General features: G+C 38.0%; 1 protein-coding gene across 1 annotated transcript in view; it reads right to left on the bottom strand.

Annotated features, from left to right (window-relative positions):
* LOC309598479 (dynein axonemal heavy chain 5-like) overlaps positions 1–16945 on the bottom strand; it is a gene marked incomplete at both ends in the record, with an annotated part of 174256 nt that overhangs the window by 113081 nt on the left and 44230 nt on the right. Inside the window, 10 exons of the mRNA XM_082329118.1 lie at positions 607–785; positions 3306–3478; positions 5071–5217; positions 6856–7071; positions 7461–7589; positions 7788–8054; positions 10461–10614; positions 10718–10917; positions 14137–14265; positions 14595–14706. Coding sequence (XP_082185244.1) covers positions 607–785; positions 3306–3478; positions 5071–5217; positions 6856–7071; positions 7461–7589; positions 7788–8054; positions 10461–10614; positions 10718–10917; positions 14137–14265; positions 14595–14706 — 1706 coding nt within the window. The remainder of the gene's footprint in view (positions 1–606; positions 786–3305; positions 3479–5070; positions 5218–6855; positions 7072–7460; positions 7590–7787; positions 8055–10460; positions 10615–10717; positions 10918–14136; positions 14266–14594; positions 14707–16945) is intronic.

Genomic DNA, 16945 nt, shown 5'->3' with positions numbered 1-16945 from the left:
AGCCAACCACTCACAGAAAACAGTGGTCTGCCAGTCCATATAACCAATAGTAGCTATATACAAGAGAATAGACATAATGGAGTCCACAGAAACTGGATCACCTGATCACTGTTTGCAAAACTGACTTCCAAGCTCTGCTTATTATGAAAAGTTATCAGAGTTTGACCACTATCTTGTTTTCCTGGTTTCAAAAAAGTTCTAGAGTTTGAAATAAGACCCTGCACCACTTTGCATGTTTCCCTGCCTTGCACAACATCATCGAGCTCCGTATTTGTTTGTCCTGCTTGATAAAAAAATGGCAAGGGAGGGCTAAATATCCTCCCCTTTGGGATGGGTGGGATAGAGGCATAAAGAAAATAAGTAGGAAGGATTAAAAGGGAAATGGAAAGGAAGACAAAGATAGGAAATACCCTCCAAGAACATAAAAAAAAAATGGAAAGCATACAGGAAGAAAAAAGGAGAAATAATCAAATATCAGGAAAAGTTGATGAGCATCTGGAAATAAGAGGAAACAGAGAAGAAAATACCGTACTAATCATTGCTAACTCACTAGTGAAGAGACAAAAACTTATGACTCTAAAATGACCAAACCAGATTATTTCTTACCTTTATAGATACGGCCAAGTCCTCTGTAGTCCATTTGGTCTGAACAATTGAAAACAACAACATACTTTCCCAGGCATTTGCCCATGTCTTTAGTTGTCTCTGTTTTCCCTGTCCCTGCAGGTCCTGCTGGTGCACCACCCATACTCATGCCCAAGGCCTGTGCCAGAGTGATGTAACACCTAGAGACAGAACAGAGAGTTCTATCAGTCTTTTTCTACTATAAACTACTTGAAGTCTGTTAATGTAACCACAGCAGTTGTATTACACAGAGCTGGGGAAGGGGGCAGAAATGGGTGTGCTTCCCTGTGGTAAGTCCTCAGTCACCCCCTCCACACACTGTGAAGCTGAGTTACCAGGTACCACCTTTGCACCACCTGCAGAAAAGCATGCATCCAGCACAGCGATGACTGCAACAGCCCAGGAAACGCACAAGCCAATTCTAAATGCTGAATACCGAAATACTGTAGTATTGTGATTTTCTCACGCTAATCATACACCCTCCCTCCATGACTCAGCCCTATGCTGCAGCACCCAGACCTGCTGCGTTTCTGCCTTTTTTCCCATCTTCATACTCTCTCCCCAGAACACACAAGATGGGCTCTCTGATCTGGCAACAGGAAGGCACAGAGGCTGGAAGCAGCTCCTGTTCTTGCCATTTCCCTACCAGCATGCCAAACCAGAGCAATGGTGCCAGACACATTAGGTCTTTGAGTTTCAGGAGGAGAATGGACGAGAGGGAAGATTGTAATAGGCAATGGAGAAAGAAGAGGAGGGACCCATGAATCCTAGGATCATCTTCTGCTCCAGCCTCCATCCTGGATTGACGTCCCCAGGTTTAAGTCTCACCTCCCCATCTGGTGTGAAGACTACTGAAGGGTGTACTCATTCTAATATAATAGCAGTAATAATGCTTTATCACCTTATTACTCAGTAATCAGTTAACAGGCACTGAGTTAACACAGAAAAAATACCACTTCTAACAATTCTGCTACTGAAAATGAGGTAAGGACAAACTGTATACATAGTACAAGTCCTAAATAGAACTTGCATTTCATTTTTTATATCTGCCATGACATGGTCTGTGTCTGACGTGATGTTTAGGAGCACTCAACTTAAGTCCCATTATCTTAATGTAATGTACTACCGCCAGTGTGAATTTATCATGTGCTTCAAGAATCTTTTTGAACACAAAATCATTAGCCCAACAGCACTTGACTCCAAGCTGATTAATGGAAAGCAAAGATATCATTACCTGAAAATTGTCAGAAGCTCATACAAGTCCATATAGCAATATTAAAAATACTAAAATGGAAAAAGCCTATAAGGGGAATAAAATCTGTTCTTATGCAACACTGCGTAGGTACATAAGTTTCCTATGCCAACACTAGAAAATGCCTCTGCTTCAAATACTCTTTCAATGACAGTGGATAGCCACCAATCCCTGCAGCTCTATTTGGCGCTTCGAGGTTTGCCCAAAGACAGATACCTCTGTTCTTTTTTGTCGTCATTATTATAGTTTAAACTCATTCAAAAGACTCATTTTCTTCAATAATGTCACCCTGTGCTAGTTTTCCATCTTGTGTGACATAGCACCTTGAATCAATCGCTAACCAGTTAGGTTGCATTTTAATTCTGTGAACAAATTTTGAATTACATTTTCTTGATAGTGTCTCTCCCAGTGGGCAAAAATATTGTCTGTGTGGTAGTGCTGCCATACCCACTAATCAACTGCACGTTTACTGCTGCAAACAGATCTCTATCTAGCATAGGAATAGTGGGGTACAAAACATAGAATTTGGCAGATTTGTGTTATACATTAAAAGCCGGCTATCCAAGCATAGGGTTTTGGCTCTCTTAAATAGTTCACTGAGCATAATTTTGGTTCAGAAATTGGCAGAAGTCTGAAATTTCACTAGTAAACACAATCTAGTAGCACAGAGAGTGCAAAGACAATTCCAGCACTAATTCAATGGCCTGCAGTCATTCTTCACACAACAAATGACTGAACACGCACAGTATTTTGACATTCCTGTCCACACTTAAAGAACAAGCTCTGGCATAGCAAATACATCTGCCTCTTCCCTAGCTGAAGCACTACCAAGTACTTTAGCAAAATATGCATCTAATGGTGTTTGTACTGTGCTGTACAACTAACATTCCAGCAATAAAAAGTTCTCCTTATGTTTTGCCCTCAGAGCTTTTTCTGTGCTCATGGTGCTGTAATTCTCCATAGGCCTTGCTTAAAACCATATCGGCACTAGTTATCCAATCCTATGTCCCGAGTTACTGCTTTTTCCTCTAGGGTGACTCCAAATGAATCACTTGCCATAATCCCAAATTCTCATACAACTACTAGCTTATTGAAAGCAGCAATATATTGGTTTTTAGATCCACTCTGTTTAGTCTGGTGAAGTGTATGGCATTCAGCTATATTTATATTAAGCACAAGTAAGTTTTTCAATGCCTACCACAGCACGTATAGCTCAAGCAAACACTCAAAGAGAATTCAAGATCCCTCCTAGGGCTGCCTGCCTTCACTAGCTGAATATATAAGCACTGGCCTCTGCTGTTCACCATCGATATTGCAGCACTATAGTGCAATGAAAGTGAGAATTCTGACTCATGAAAGTTACAGGAATTAAGTCAAAGGAATTAAGTCTTAGCTCCAGTACTATGCACTGCATTCTTTTTATAACTACCTGTCAGTTAAAGGAGTTATAACAAGCCTGTCTGTACACCCTAAGTATTCATTGCAGTAGGTGAACTCTACATCAGTGATTTGGATAATGCATTTATCCAAGTCTTCAAGAAAATAAAATCGAGACTGTTTTTGCCATTCAAAATCAGATGGAGATTTAATGTTCATACGGACCTATAATGGAAAAGAAAAATCATTAATACAGAAATGAAACAGTATAACAAATTCATCTTAAATTCCATACAGAAAAAAGTCTACTATGCATAAATTCAAGAGCTGGAGTAACGAGCACAGAATCCGTCAGGAGTCAAGACATGCAGAATTATCTTTTCAAACCTGTCTATGACATGCTCTGAACTTTTTGACCACTTTGATTTTCCTCTGAATTGTGTACAGAGATTATGAATTGTGTCTTACAGAGATATTGAAGAACAGTGGTGGAAAACTTCATAAAAAATTAAGTAACAATACTGGTTACACTGCATGGTATCTGGTACCATTACTCACAGAAATACTAAATCCTGGACAACACTTGACTATATTGTATACATGTCTATGTGTTTGTTTATTTAGGATGTATTTTTCAGTATGAACTTGCCACACACGTATTTGGATTTGTGGCAGATTAATAGATCTCAATTCATGATTTTTGACACTTGATCTCAAAACCATCAGCCTCTTATGGAATACGTAGTCCTGGTTATTGGCCTTGCAGACACGGTGTAAGGTGAAGAGAAGGTTCTGGATTCTCAGCCACTTCCCTGTGCTTTCTCTCAATCTCAAAAAGATGTGTTTAGCAGGTGATAGAACGTTTTGAGAGAAAAGGATAATATTACATGTACCAATTAAGAATCCTTTCCACAGTTTTGGACTTGGCCCCCCTTTATTTCACATACAGACCCTTTAAATTTAACCAGTTTTCTGTGATTTAATTTTATTACAATTTGACATTAAATTAATTGATAATGAAATATCCAATTAAGAACATAATTATGAAAATAAATTAAAAATTATGGGCAGAGCCTAAAACCCCATGCCTATCTTAGAAGCTGGCAGTTTTCTTTCTAACTTTCAGTATTTTTCTTTATGATTTTCTGTGTTTACGCATGCACTTAATTTTCATCTTTCTAACCTATATGCATAAATTAAACAATGCATTATTGAATTATTGACCTTTGCATCATGCAAGCTTTTTGAAAGTTATTTTACTTCCATTTTTATAGTTTCATGTATTCAATATACTTATCTAAAGGAAGTCTGATGCAACTCAATTATAAAAAAAAAATTTAAATGTCTGTTCTGGTTATTGGTGCTACCCTTTTCAAATATATGGACCCTCACCACTTCAACCTTTGAATAACTATTACCTTAAATCAACACATAGGCTGGGCTGGAAATCACATGATTGATAGCAATACTAAAGGGACTTTTTTCATTTTATATTTCAATTAAATAATTTATTAAATGTTCAATTTGAGAGAATAGTTTAATTTAAAAAGTTAAACTCTGGCTCACAGTGAAGCTGTGCATGATGGGTATCAAAAAACATTTTAAAAACTCAAGTCTGAACCTATGAACATACCTATATATAATTCATCCTTACCTGCATGACATCTATATGAAATCAGACTAAATCTAATATGCTATATCCCAGCACTAATGTCAGAGCTACTCAAAGAGAATAGATTGTAAGATTTGTTTATAATTTTTTTATATGTACAAAAACTTCCATACAGAAAGTCCCTTAAAGGTTTTCAAAAACTTACCAAATCATCAAAGATATCCTTCTGGTGCACATGAATGGTGATTAAAGTTTCATATTTTGTGCGCTCTATTCTTGTCAGATTGTGTGTTGTCATGTCAATCAAATCATTTAAAAGTTCCAAAAACTTCTGATTTGTTGTGTGCATCACCTTTTCCACATAGCAAGAATAGCCATATTAATACAAACATAATTTGTCCTTCCAATGTTTAGAATAAAAAATAAAAAACATCTGCAAACATATGGGCCCATGACATCTATGATTTGCTTTGTATTTATTAGGCTTGGAATCTTAAATTTAGACTTGCAGGCTGCCCTCCATGCATGCATTCTTAGCCCAACAAAGTACAAGCTTATATCTAGGTGAACAGGTCACATCATAAGATTTTATTCCAAGACTGTTGCACCTTGTACTATACATTACATCTTCAGCTGATTGCATCCCTGCATATTTTCAGAACCATCAGTCTCTTGTCTGGGCTATTGCACATCAGCCCAAGCAGTATCTACTCTTTAGGGGGAACAGGAACCTGGAGATCTATCACATCCTCTAACCAGAGGAGGGAGAAAATGTAGTGCAATTTTAGATGCCAATGCTAAAGTAATAATTTATTTTGTGGCACCAGATTCTGTTACAAAATTCCACAAAATATAATACTGACTATACAATATTGACTTAGGTAAACAGCATCAGCCTCTGTCAGTGATGTTCCTGGTACACAACAAATTATAAAGCACTGAGGTTTCAGAAAGGGCAGCTCATATATACTTCCGTTCCAAATGTGTGAGAGAATAATCACACTAGCTTTCTGTAAATAAATGCAAAGCCTAAAAATCACACTGCTTGCCCAGAAAAAAAATGCTAAAAACACTGCAAAACTAATGGAGAACTAAAACACCTCCTCACCCCCCAAACACACACACAGAGTTCATCCCAAGGAAACGAAAGTTGTTTTCTAGTTAATGAAAAAGAATCTTTGCATCTAGTTAGTGTATGAACTGTAGCAGACTAAAAGCAGGTCTATGCCTTTTTTAAACTTTGCACAATGCAGAAAATGTAGCACTAAGTGGTCTTCTCCATAGTCTAGAGTCTTTGTTTTCACTCAGTATCAAAGTACAGCATAGTACCATTCCCCTGCATTTACTTTTATGGTAGGATGATGTTACTAGTTCTTAGTCCAATCTCACTGTATATTCTTGATTAATGGTAATTCGCAACTCTTTAGTTCACATCCTCTCCTTCCTCCTTCATAGATTCAGTGTTAGTAATAACACCTTGGTATTAACAGGATCTTCTCTACGTGTTTGAGATTTAACCAACACTTCCTCAAATGGCTTCTGTTCTTTCCCTTCCCCCAAAAAAGAGCTCATCAACTGAAGAATCTAATACACTCTGTTACAGTAGACCAATGCCCATGAAGCACAGTTATTTCCCCAAATTTGGGGAGTTCTTATTTCTTTCCAAATCTGATTTTGGGAAAGTAATAGGATAAGATTCCCTATATTCCCAAACTGAGAAATTGTCCCTTCCCAAGATGACTGTGCTGACAGAACAGTAGAGAAAATCACAGGATTAGGAACAATTCTAAAGCACAGGCTGTGGGATGGTGAGGAGGTGTGACCTTTTAACACATCTTTTATCATTCTGTTTTCCTGTCAGTTTATTTGTTATTCTGGTTACTTAACTAGTATTTTGTGCTTTTTCCTGCATGTTACTTCTAATTTTTCACAACATGCACTGTTCCAAACAATGCTTTTAATTAATCCCCAAAGATTCATTAAATGCTACCTTTTTGTCTGTTTTGGTACTGTTCAGTGCATTCTCCGCATCTCTGGTCCAGATCATTTGAATTCCCAGAAGTCCTATTTGTGCAGGAAACATTGCCTGAAAGTCATACAGCTTAAATCCTGAATCGCTAATGGCCATTGATGCTTGTCTAATGATGGTGTGGATTGTTTTCCTAATCCCATTCAGCAGCTGACCTAACCAGAATTCCACGTTGCCCTGAAATAAACAAGAAAGTACTTCTAAAGAATTAGTTTATGAATAATTCACAAGGAGAAGAAGCCCTACTCGACTTTTTTTCCAGTCCTTCGTACTCCCACTTCCCTCTTTGTTGTTCTCTAATCTTTAAAAGATTCCTCTCCTCCTTCTCCTCCACTGCCCTTCTCGGGATATGAGATGGATTTGGCACTTCACATCAGTACTGCTGAAAAAACAGGTAAAGTAATTGTTACAGAATGACACAAATGTCCTCTCCTTTCTGGCCTTTGTTCTTCCTGTTTACATTGGAAGGCTTTCATTCAGCTAGCATGATGCAACACTGTTGGTCTCTACAATATAAATCTACTTTAAATCAAGTCATGAAAAACTGTAATATATACTTCCATTACCTGAGCTAAAACTGGTTCAATAATATTGACCTGTTCTCCTTCTTGAGATTCAAACAATAAAATCTGGTCGTAGTTTTTTTCATGAAATCCCACTCGGTTAACATTGTCAAACAAACTTAATAAATGTGCCTGCAATAGAATCAGAAAAGAAAAGCTCCATAAACTGATTTGATATGGCATTCTTACTTTGCCTTTAAGTCCTGTATTAGAAGATTCTACAAATCTTTCCATAAGCGAAAGAAATTCTCTCAAATAAATAACAAAATCCTCCATGGTTCTCACTTAATAATATTGACCATAAGAACAGTATTGCCTTATTAGTTGTACCTGAATAGTGTGGGAATCAGATGCTTGACCAAGGATTTCCAGAAGAGCAGGGTCAGATACAAAAAAAAATCTTGGAAATATTAACCGTTTTTTTTCCAAATACCCAGTCAGTGATTTCTGACAGATTTCCAATTGTTCCAGCAAATGTGGTAATAGCTGTGCCAAAGTCTCATCTCCAACACAGCACTGCACGATGTTCGATGTTTCATGGGCTCTCTGCATAATTCTCTGCCATGATTTATCAATGTTCTGAAATCTTCTGGCTTCCTGGAGTACATGAAAAGTGCATTAGCTCTTCCTCATGTTTGTCAAATTCTAAAAATTCAAGAATTCCACAAGATGAGGAATTTAATAGTTTAATATTTCCCTTGCTGTTCAAGTCTTCTTTGCAGGACTAACGTATGAATATTTATAGGCATGCTTATAATGATCAGTGCTTATAATGACCAGAGTTTAAATTGCAAGAGAAAGAGTCCAACGGGACAGCTCTGGAAATGTCTTTTACTTCATGTTGGGCACCAAAATTGTCCATATAAATGGATTCCAACACAGACCAGAAAACTCAAACAGCAGCCTTCTCAGAAATGACAGCCTTCCTAATAGCAATACACAATGTCATGTAATGGCTGCTCCACACAGGTTATGAGGATTAAGTCATTAGTAGAAATACTGGACAAACAAAAACAGTATAGTCTGAAACTGCTGCACTTGTAAGGTATTGTAGGTGAAAGGAGACAAATTCTCAAATACTGGGAGCTGGAGAATAAATATTTTTCTGCACTGGGTATATTGACTTTAAAAACTCTTTCTTCACCTACAATGAATGAAGTGTTAATGGGATCACAAATTATCTGAGAACTAGGAGAGATCTCAAGAGACCATCCAAAGCCTGTCACAAGACAGGATTATACCCACGCCACTCTTGAAAAACGTCTGTCTGTCTTGTCCTTAAAGGTGCTCAATGCTGGAGATTCAGAAGCTTCTCGAAGCAATTGTTGCTATTGGTGACTGTTTTAATATCTAAGCTTAATCTTTCTTGTGTGTACACCAATTACTTCTCATCTTCATAGATACAGACAACACGCTGTTTTCTTCCTGTTGAGAGCAACCCTTATTTTTTTTTTAAACTTATCTGGTCTCCTCCTCAGTTTTTCCTCTCCTTCAAGCCAAACAAGTTTCATTTGTTGAATCTTTTCTTGTGCATTATCCTTCATAGATAGTTCCTCATTCTTATCACCCTCTTCTATGCTCTCAAATTTGTCTGTGTGTTTCTTTAGCCAAAACCAGGTACAATATTCTAGTTATTGGTTATTGCTGTTTATGCATTCCACTCTTCTGCCTGCATTTTACACACCAGCAATCTAAACCTCATTTTCTGATAGTACTATGAGAGACAACGTCAAAAGCCTATCAGGATATATATAAACTACTGTTTCTCCTCTATCCACAAAGCTTTTTGACCACCCTAAAAATAAATTAGATTTGTTTGACAGGTTTTGCTCCTAACAAATCCACACTGACTGTTAACTTATCTCCTTGTTAACTTCCAGATGATTACAGACAGTTATTTGTTGCAGTATTCATCCAGGAATTGCAATTAAGCCCACTCATCTATCATTACTCCTCCACCAAGCTCTTCCTTCTCTTTCTTCTTTAAAGATAGTCACCACATTTGCTTTTTTCCAGAATACTGGTTCATATATCATCCTTGTAAGAAGTAGCTTTAGCAGTTATCAAATGCCTCAGCTATGCTGCAGCATTTGTTCATCTGCAAAAACTGCTTATTGATTCTCTGATAAACGTTAATAATATAAACATATCTCACAAACTAAAAAAAAAAAAGTATTGTTATCTTAAATAACAGTTAAGAAAGCTTTACTTCACTTTCAAAAATGAATATTAGTTTTGGAAATTGTAAGCCTTTAATTATAAAAGACGTGGCCTGAAATAAATTCATATTTAATAATTTCCCAATGTTCACAGTTTTGTTAAGTTACAGCACTGGTTGATCCAGTGCTACTAAACTGTGGTGCGTTAGGACTATATGAAAGCCTCTCATTAGGAGACACAAGAGGGAGGATGACTTATTCTGATATTTCTCTCCTGTAGGAAGTCAGATCATTCCTTAACTCTTTTGCAGCTGCTATCAGGGAAGGTCATAATTGCCTTTTGAAGAGGTTGCAACAGTTCACACAGATTAGCATGCAGCTGCCCAAGTCTTGCAGCATCTTTCTGTGGGACTTCGTTATACTGAGTTCCAGCCAGTACAGAATTCATACAGAAAATGTGTTGTTCTATTATTGCATAACTTAGAGCCTATAAACATGTGTGCACAGGAAGAAAGGGATGTTTGCATATACGGCAAAAGTGATACATCAGTTTTGTACCATTAAGCAGCCCTGAGCCCTGTGCTATCATATGATTCACTAATATTGTAAGCCGACAGGAACATTTGAGCCTGAATTAGAAACAATCCTGTTCCTGAAGGTTTGACCAAGTTCTAAGCAGTTCAACCAGACAGACACCAGTTTGGCAAAGCTTCTTCTGAACTGGCTATGCACAGCCCACAAAACTTAAATGCATTTTATGCATTGGCAAGTAAACTCTGTGATGTGGCTAATCTCTTAGTACAACATATTGCCATTAACATATTTTTATCATAAATCAACATACCTGAGGTAGTTGCTTTGCAATGTCTCCACCAACAAACACAGCTTCGAGGTAAATCCAGAGGTTTTGTACAGTAATCCAGTTTTCAATTATCTCTGCAGTATTGGTCAACTTCTGAACCCACTGTTGTATAGTGGACTTAAACGGTGTATTATACCTGTATGAACATGAGTTAAAGGGAAAAAGAACCTAAGATGATCATTGTTTACTTTGGGGTTTGATTAGATTTACACAATATGTGCATTTATTAAGTTTTGTACCTGTTGCTCATGAGTGACCCCAATATCATGAGGCTGTCTTCCACCAAAGCTATTTTCTCCAATATATCTGATCCTTTCAGAAGGAGTTCTCCTCGAGTTTTGAATTGGCCAAAACTGAAAGCATGAGTACTCCATTCACTGATGACATGCTTCAGTTTTGCTTCAATATCCTTTTCTTTAGCAGCACTGATGCAGATATCCTGTGTAAAATTAAACTAGTAAATTACATTCCTCTAAGGCTAATATAATGCACACTTATAAAGACAATTAAAATTCATTGGCTAGATCCAGACTTCAGTGTAAGTTCTAGCTAATGAAGATACACATTGAAACGCCTCAAAATTATTGTATTAGAAATTAGATTATATTATAGTACTACTTGTAACAGGAACATTTTATGGGCTATACTCTGTCTTCACAAGCACTAGCATCTTACACTTTTGAAAATTCACTGACTCAGTGAATCAGCAGGCAGAATTTGCCTCTTTGAAGTCAAATATACCTACTGAGGGGTTTAAGGAAAAGACACATTACCAATCAAAACCAATAAACAGTCCAAGAATAGAACATACATGGACAACATGACCGCCCACTACTTCTTGAAGACAGTGAACACAGGACTTTCATAAAATTGGTCATTACATCAGAGAGAAAAGGAGCAGATGCTCAGCTTGGACCCCAAATTCAGGTTCAGGAGTATATTGGATTCCATCACAGGTTTAAAGTCTTTCCTTGAGTGTAAGTCTATCACTCTGAACCTTTCACATGGCTTAAATTCTTGTCTGGAAATTGGGTACAGCAGAGGTTTGATTTCACGTCTTTGTCTTAGAAGTGTTCCTTTATGGAACAAGACAAATCAGGTCACTACTATGGAGGCATCACAGATTTAGCTAAGTGACAACAGAACTGAAGTTAGAAACTGTTGAGCTTTTCCATCTTTATTTTTAGCTCTACTTTGTTCTTGCAAAATGTAACAAGCATAAAGGTAATGTACTTGCTAGATAACTACTGTCCCCAAAATGGAGGAGGCAATGGCTTTGTGGCTTGTGTACGTTACATAAGCCTTCTCATTGCTCTGTGCTCTTGTGAAGAGTCACTTCTGAAATACAAAAGAACCTTGTTTTCCTTTAATCCTATATGCTCCACTTCTACTGTGTTCCAAGGATTTTGAGCACTTAACATGATCAGACTTACATCAACTACAGGAAGGAAGACTACAAGGATATTGTTACGTTATGCAGGGAGAAAATTAGAAAGGCAAAAGCCCAGATGGAATTTAAACTGGCCACTTCAGTTAAAGATAACAAAAAATGTTTTTACAAATATATCAGCAACAAAAGAAGGGCCAAGGAGAATCTCCATCCTTTAGTCGCCACAAAGGATGAGGAGAAGGCAGAGGTACTTAACGCCTTCTTTGCCTCAGTCTTTAATAGTCAGACTAGTTATCCTCAAGGTATTCAGCCCCCTGAGCTGGGAGACGGAGATGGGAAGCAGAATAAAGCCCCAATAATCCAAGAGGTAACAGTTAGCAACCTGCTACTCCACCTATATGCCTACAAGTCTGTAGGGCCAGACGGGATCCACCCAAGGATACTGAGGGAGCTGGCAGAGGAACTTGCCAAGCCACTTTCCATCATTTATCACAGTCCTGGTCAACCAGGGAGGTCCCAGATGACTGGAAGCTAGCAAATGTGATGCCCCTCTACAAGAAGGGTCTGAAGGAGGATCCGGGGAACTACAGGCCTGTCAGCCTGACCTCGGTGCCAGGGAAGGTCCTGGAGCAGATCATCTTGAGTGCCATCACATGGCATGCGCAGGACAATCAGGGGATCAGGCCCAGACAGCATGGGTTCATGAAGGGAGGGTCCTGCTTAACCAACCTGATCTCCTTCTATGACAAGGTGACCCGCTTAGTGGATGAGGGGAAGGCTGTGGATGTTGTCTGCCTGGACTTTAATAAAGCCTTTGACACTGTCTCCCACAGCATTCTCATGGAGAAACGGACTGCTCATGGCTTGGATAAGTGCACTCTTTGCCGGATAAAAAACTGGCTGAATAGCCAAGCCCAGAGAGTGGTGGTGAATGGAATCAAATCCAGTTGGTGATTGGTCACGAGTGGTGTTCCCCAGGGCTCAGTATTGGGGCCAGTTCTGTTCAATATCTTTGTTGATGATCTGGACGAGGGGATCGAGTGCACCCTCAGTAAGTTTGCAGATGACACCAAGTTGGGTGGAAGTGTCAATCTGCTGGAGGGTAGGAAGGCCCTACAGAGGGATCTGGACAGGCTGGATTGATGGGCCGAGGCCAACTGTATGAGTTTCAACAAAGCTAAGTGCCGGGTCCTGCACTTGGGTCACAACAATCCCATACAATGCTACAAGCTTGGGGAAGAGTGGCTGGACAAAAGGACCTGGTTGACAGCCACCTGAACATGAGCCAGCAGTGTGCCCAGGTGGCCAAGAGGGCCAATGGCATCCTGGCTTGTATCAGAAATAGTGTGGCCAGCAGGACCAGGGAGGTGACAGTGCCCCTGTACTCAGCACTGGTGAGGCCGCACCTCGAGTACTGTGTTCAGTTTTGGGTCCCTCACCACAAGAAGGACATTGAGGTGCTGGAGCGTGTCCAAAGAAGGGCAATGAAGCTGGCGAAGGGTCTAGAGAACAAGCCTTATGAGAAGCGACTGAGGGAGCTGGGGCTGTTTAGTTTGGAGAAGAGGAGGCTGAGGGGAGACCTTATCGCTCTCTACAACTGCCTGAAAGGAGGTTGTAGTGAGGTGGGGGTTGGTCTCTTCTCCCAGGCAGGGAGAGGATGAGGGGAAATGATGACAGGATGAGAGGAAATGGGCTCAAGTTGTGCCAGGGGAGATTTAGATTAGATATTAGGAATAATTTCTTCATGGAGAGAGTGGTTAGGCAGTGTCACAGACTGCCCAGGGAAGTGGTGCAATCACAGTCCCTGGAAGTGTTCAAAAAATGTGTGGATGTGGTGCTTAGGGACATGGTTTAGAGGTGGATCTGGCAGTTAGGTTAACAGTTGGACTCGATGATCTCAGAGGTCTTTTCCAGCTTTAATGATTCTATGATCCTATGAACTACTTTTTCTCTTTGGTGAGACATTTAAAAGGAAGAAAAAATTATAAGTAGGCAGACTGTAAACCAGAAACATGACAGAATCACACTACTCTTAAAACAACAGGATTAGTGTAATACCATCTATCCATTTAATCCTTCTCCAGAATAAAAAGGAAATAAACTAATCATCACTGCTAATACCAGCTACCAAACTCCATTCTTCAAAAGAATTCTCCAACTAAAGCCAAATTTTTTAATGTTACAAAGATGACTAGAAACAGGATTCCAAAAGCACAGAGCTCCAGATCACAAGTTATTCATTAAAAACAAACAGAAAAGTACATGTACCTCAATATCTTCTTTATATTTTAATAGAGAGGCATCCATTATGTTTTTCAAAGCAAAATTTTCAGAGTCAACATCAAAGTGTTGCCCAGTTACTTGTGCGATTCTTTCCCAGTGTCGTGACATCATTGCCTAGAAAAGTGCATAGGAATTAGGGAAGATTTTTTAAAATTGTATTATTTTTAGGACTAGAATGATCACATACTTTTGCAGTGCATCTGTTAAACAAATAGAAGGGTCTTGATTTCTATTCCCTTGAAAGCATTAATAGTTCTTCTAGTCACATTATGAAGCCTTTTGGTTTATTTTTCTGTAACTAAGCCTACATAGATTTTTGCTATAAATAGAGCTGCTTTTACCTATAAAAAAGAATTATAAAAAGCATCTTATAATCATACAATGTAGTCTTCAATAGAGTTTTTCAAGTGAACCTTATCTCCAGATTATTATGCCGAACATACTTTGTTTGACATCATTTCAAGCAAAGGACAGCTCTCTGCGAAGTCATCAATTTTTTTTTTTAGGTCTTGAAATGCTTGCCATTCCTTCAATGCTTTTGGTAACTTACGGATTCTTTAAAAAGCACAAAAAAGAAGAAATATTTTATTCTTAATAATCACAATCCACCATTTAATAGTACAATATATTCTTATTTTTCAACCCGTGGACCAGTAGATAAAAATCCAGCTGTAAGCTGGCAACATAATATATAGCTGATTGTTTCTGACTGCAGGCATGAAATACTGCTAAAGACAGTAAAAATCACACTAGAATGGTTTGGTTTCTATTTCAGTTTGAATTAAAGGAGGTTTATTTCATGTGCAAACTCATGTCTGAACATAAGCTTTTGCAGTGTCATTGTTTTATCAAAAATTTGAAAATGCACCCGATTTTGGAAAGAGGAAAAAGGATTAAAGAAATATATCTTTTGAAGCAAAATAAAGTACATCCTAAACCAAAACTGACTTGCTTGCAAACAGAAAAATACTTCTGTTTCAAATCCAACAAGACCTATTTTATACCTAGTTGTACGAAAGATGTTTAAAGAAAAATCTTCCTTTATGCACAATTTCAAGATGAAAAAAAATTGAAAATTAAGAACCTCTTGTACTGTAAATTGTCACAGCTCCACTTGCTTCTAACAAGTCATGCCAATTTTCATCTGCCAAAGCTATGGACCAAAGACTGACAGCAGTTCTCTTACAGCTCAATGGCAGAAACGAAAAGCTGCATAAAACTAACCCATAATGAAAAATTCTTTCAAAGAAATTCTTCTTTTTTCACAGCTCAAAATCAGACAGATCTGTCACACAATGCTGGAGCATGTGTGAATTCTTCACTGCTTGCTGGTAAGACGTAGATGAACATATGCATACTGTCATGGCACTGCAATAATCTCTGTAGTCTTTCATCTTGAATCTAACAATAGACAGTATTAAATATGCTAGAGAAAAGCATTGCAGAATGGAAAATTGTACTCTGCCATGTATGGATAAGGCCTTAAGAGGCAGTTCTTGGCTACTTCTATGCTGAGACACATGCAACATTCATACAAACTTTGCCTTAGGCTGGCAATTGGAAATGGGGTCTCTTAGCTTGGTAATGAAAACTGCTAATTTTTTTAATACAGATACCTTTTTTTCTTTGTCTTGGTCTCAGTAATACCTTCTAACAGCAAGTTCCATGAGTTACATACTATGTTAAAAAACTACTCCACTGATCAGGTTTAAATTTCCTTCTTAAATTTACTGGACATTTTCTTTACACTATATTACAGTAAAACGTAAAGGGAAACTTCTCTCCAGCTGTTATTATAAACTTCTACAATGCTCTCTACCACATGCATTTTCTCTAAATATTTATCCTTTTTATCTCTTTTTAAATGGATTTATTTTCACCTACAGTTATTTTTGCGATTCTTCTTTTCGTGATTCTAGGTATTCTATTACTATTTTTAAAAGGGGTAGCAAAAAAGAACATTAAAGAACTATGCATATCTTTACAATTATGCTAAAACAGTAATTGCATTTCCAGTATTCCTGCTCCTTTCATAACACAGCATACCATCTTAGTTATTTCTGTGGGTACTCCCTGTACACTGTTTACATTTCTCCAGCTTTAAAGAGAATAGCTTGATGCAATAATGCTAGCAAGCCTGCCAAGGGAAGAATAGTACTGGGTTAGACTTCTACAAAATAATATTTACTGCCTATTGGTGGTCACCTTGCACCAAATATAGCTCAACGCTCGAGAGGAAAAAAGAAAGTCACATGTGAAGTAAAAAGAGAAACACATAACTTTAAAAATTGTTGTCATGCAATGGCTTCCTTCAGAGTTCCAGGAGAAGGAAGCATAAAGAGGATTCTACCAACCTCTAAAATATAATTAACTATAGAAAAAATGATGATGCAGATTCCATAAGTCTACTGAAATTATATCAAGGCTTACAGATATTGTCCAAATGCAGAAGTATATATATTTTGCATACATTCATTTTTACTATTTTTTTTTAAATGAGGCGTTTTTTCAAGTTAATGACTAGAAGACAGTTCACTCATTTTTTTCCAGAAAAAGAAGAAAATCTCCACCCCACACCTTCAGTGTGTACATGAATGGACCCTGCTAAAATGGTGACATGCTCAAAACACATATGACTAAAAAGCCTGAACACAAGTAACTTTTCCTATGCTTTTCAAAGAGTTGGGATGAGATGAAAAACACAGATTTTGTCTCAATCTCTTGAATAATACCAAAATGTAAGTGAAGTCTCTCTCGGGTCACATTGGAGAATCCAAAATCAAAAGCTGATCAG

The sequence above is a fragment of the Platalea leucorodia genome (assembly GCF_965183815.1).
Source record: "Platalea leucorodia genome assembly, chromosome: 1".
Taxonomy (NCBI): domain Eukaryota; kingdom Metazoa; phylum Chordata; class Aves; order Pelecaniformes; family Threskiornithidae; genus Platalea; species Platalea leucorodia.
This window is presented reverse-complemented; position numbering and strand designations above follow the sequence as displayed.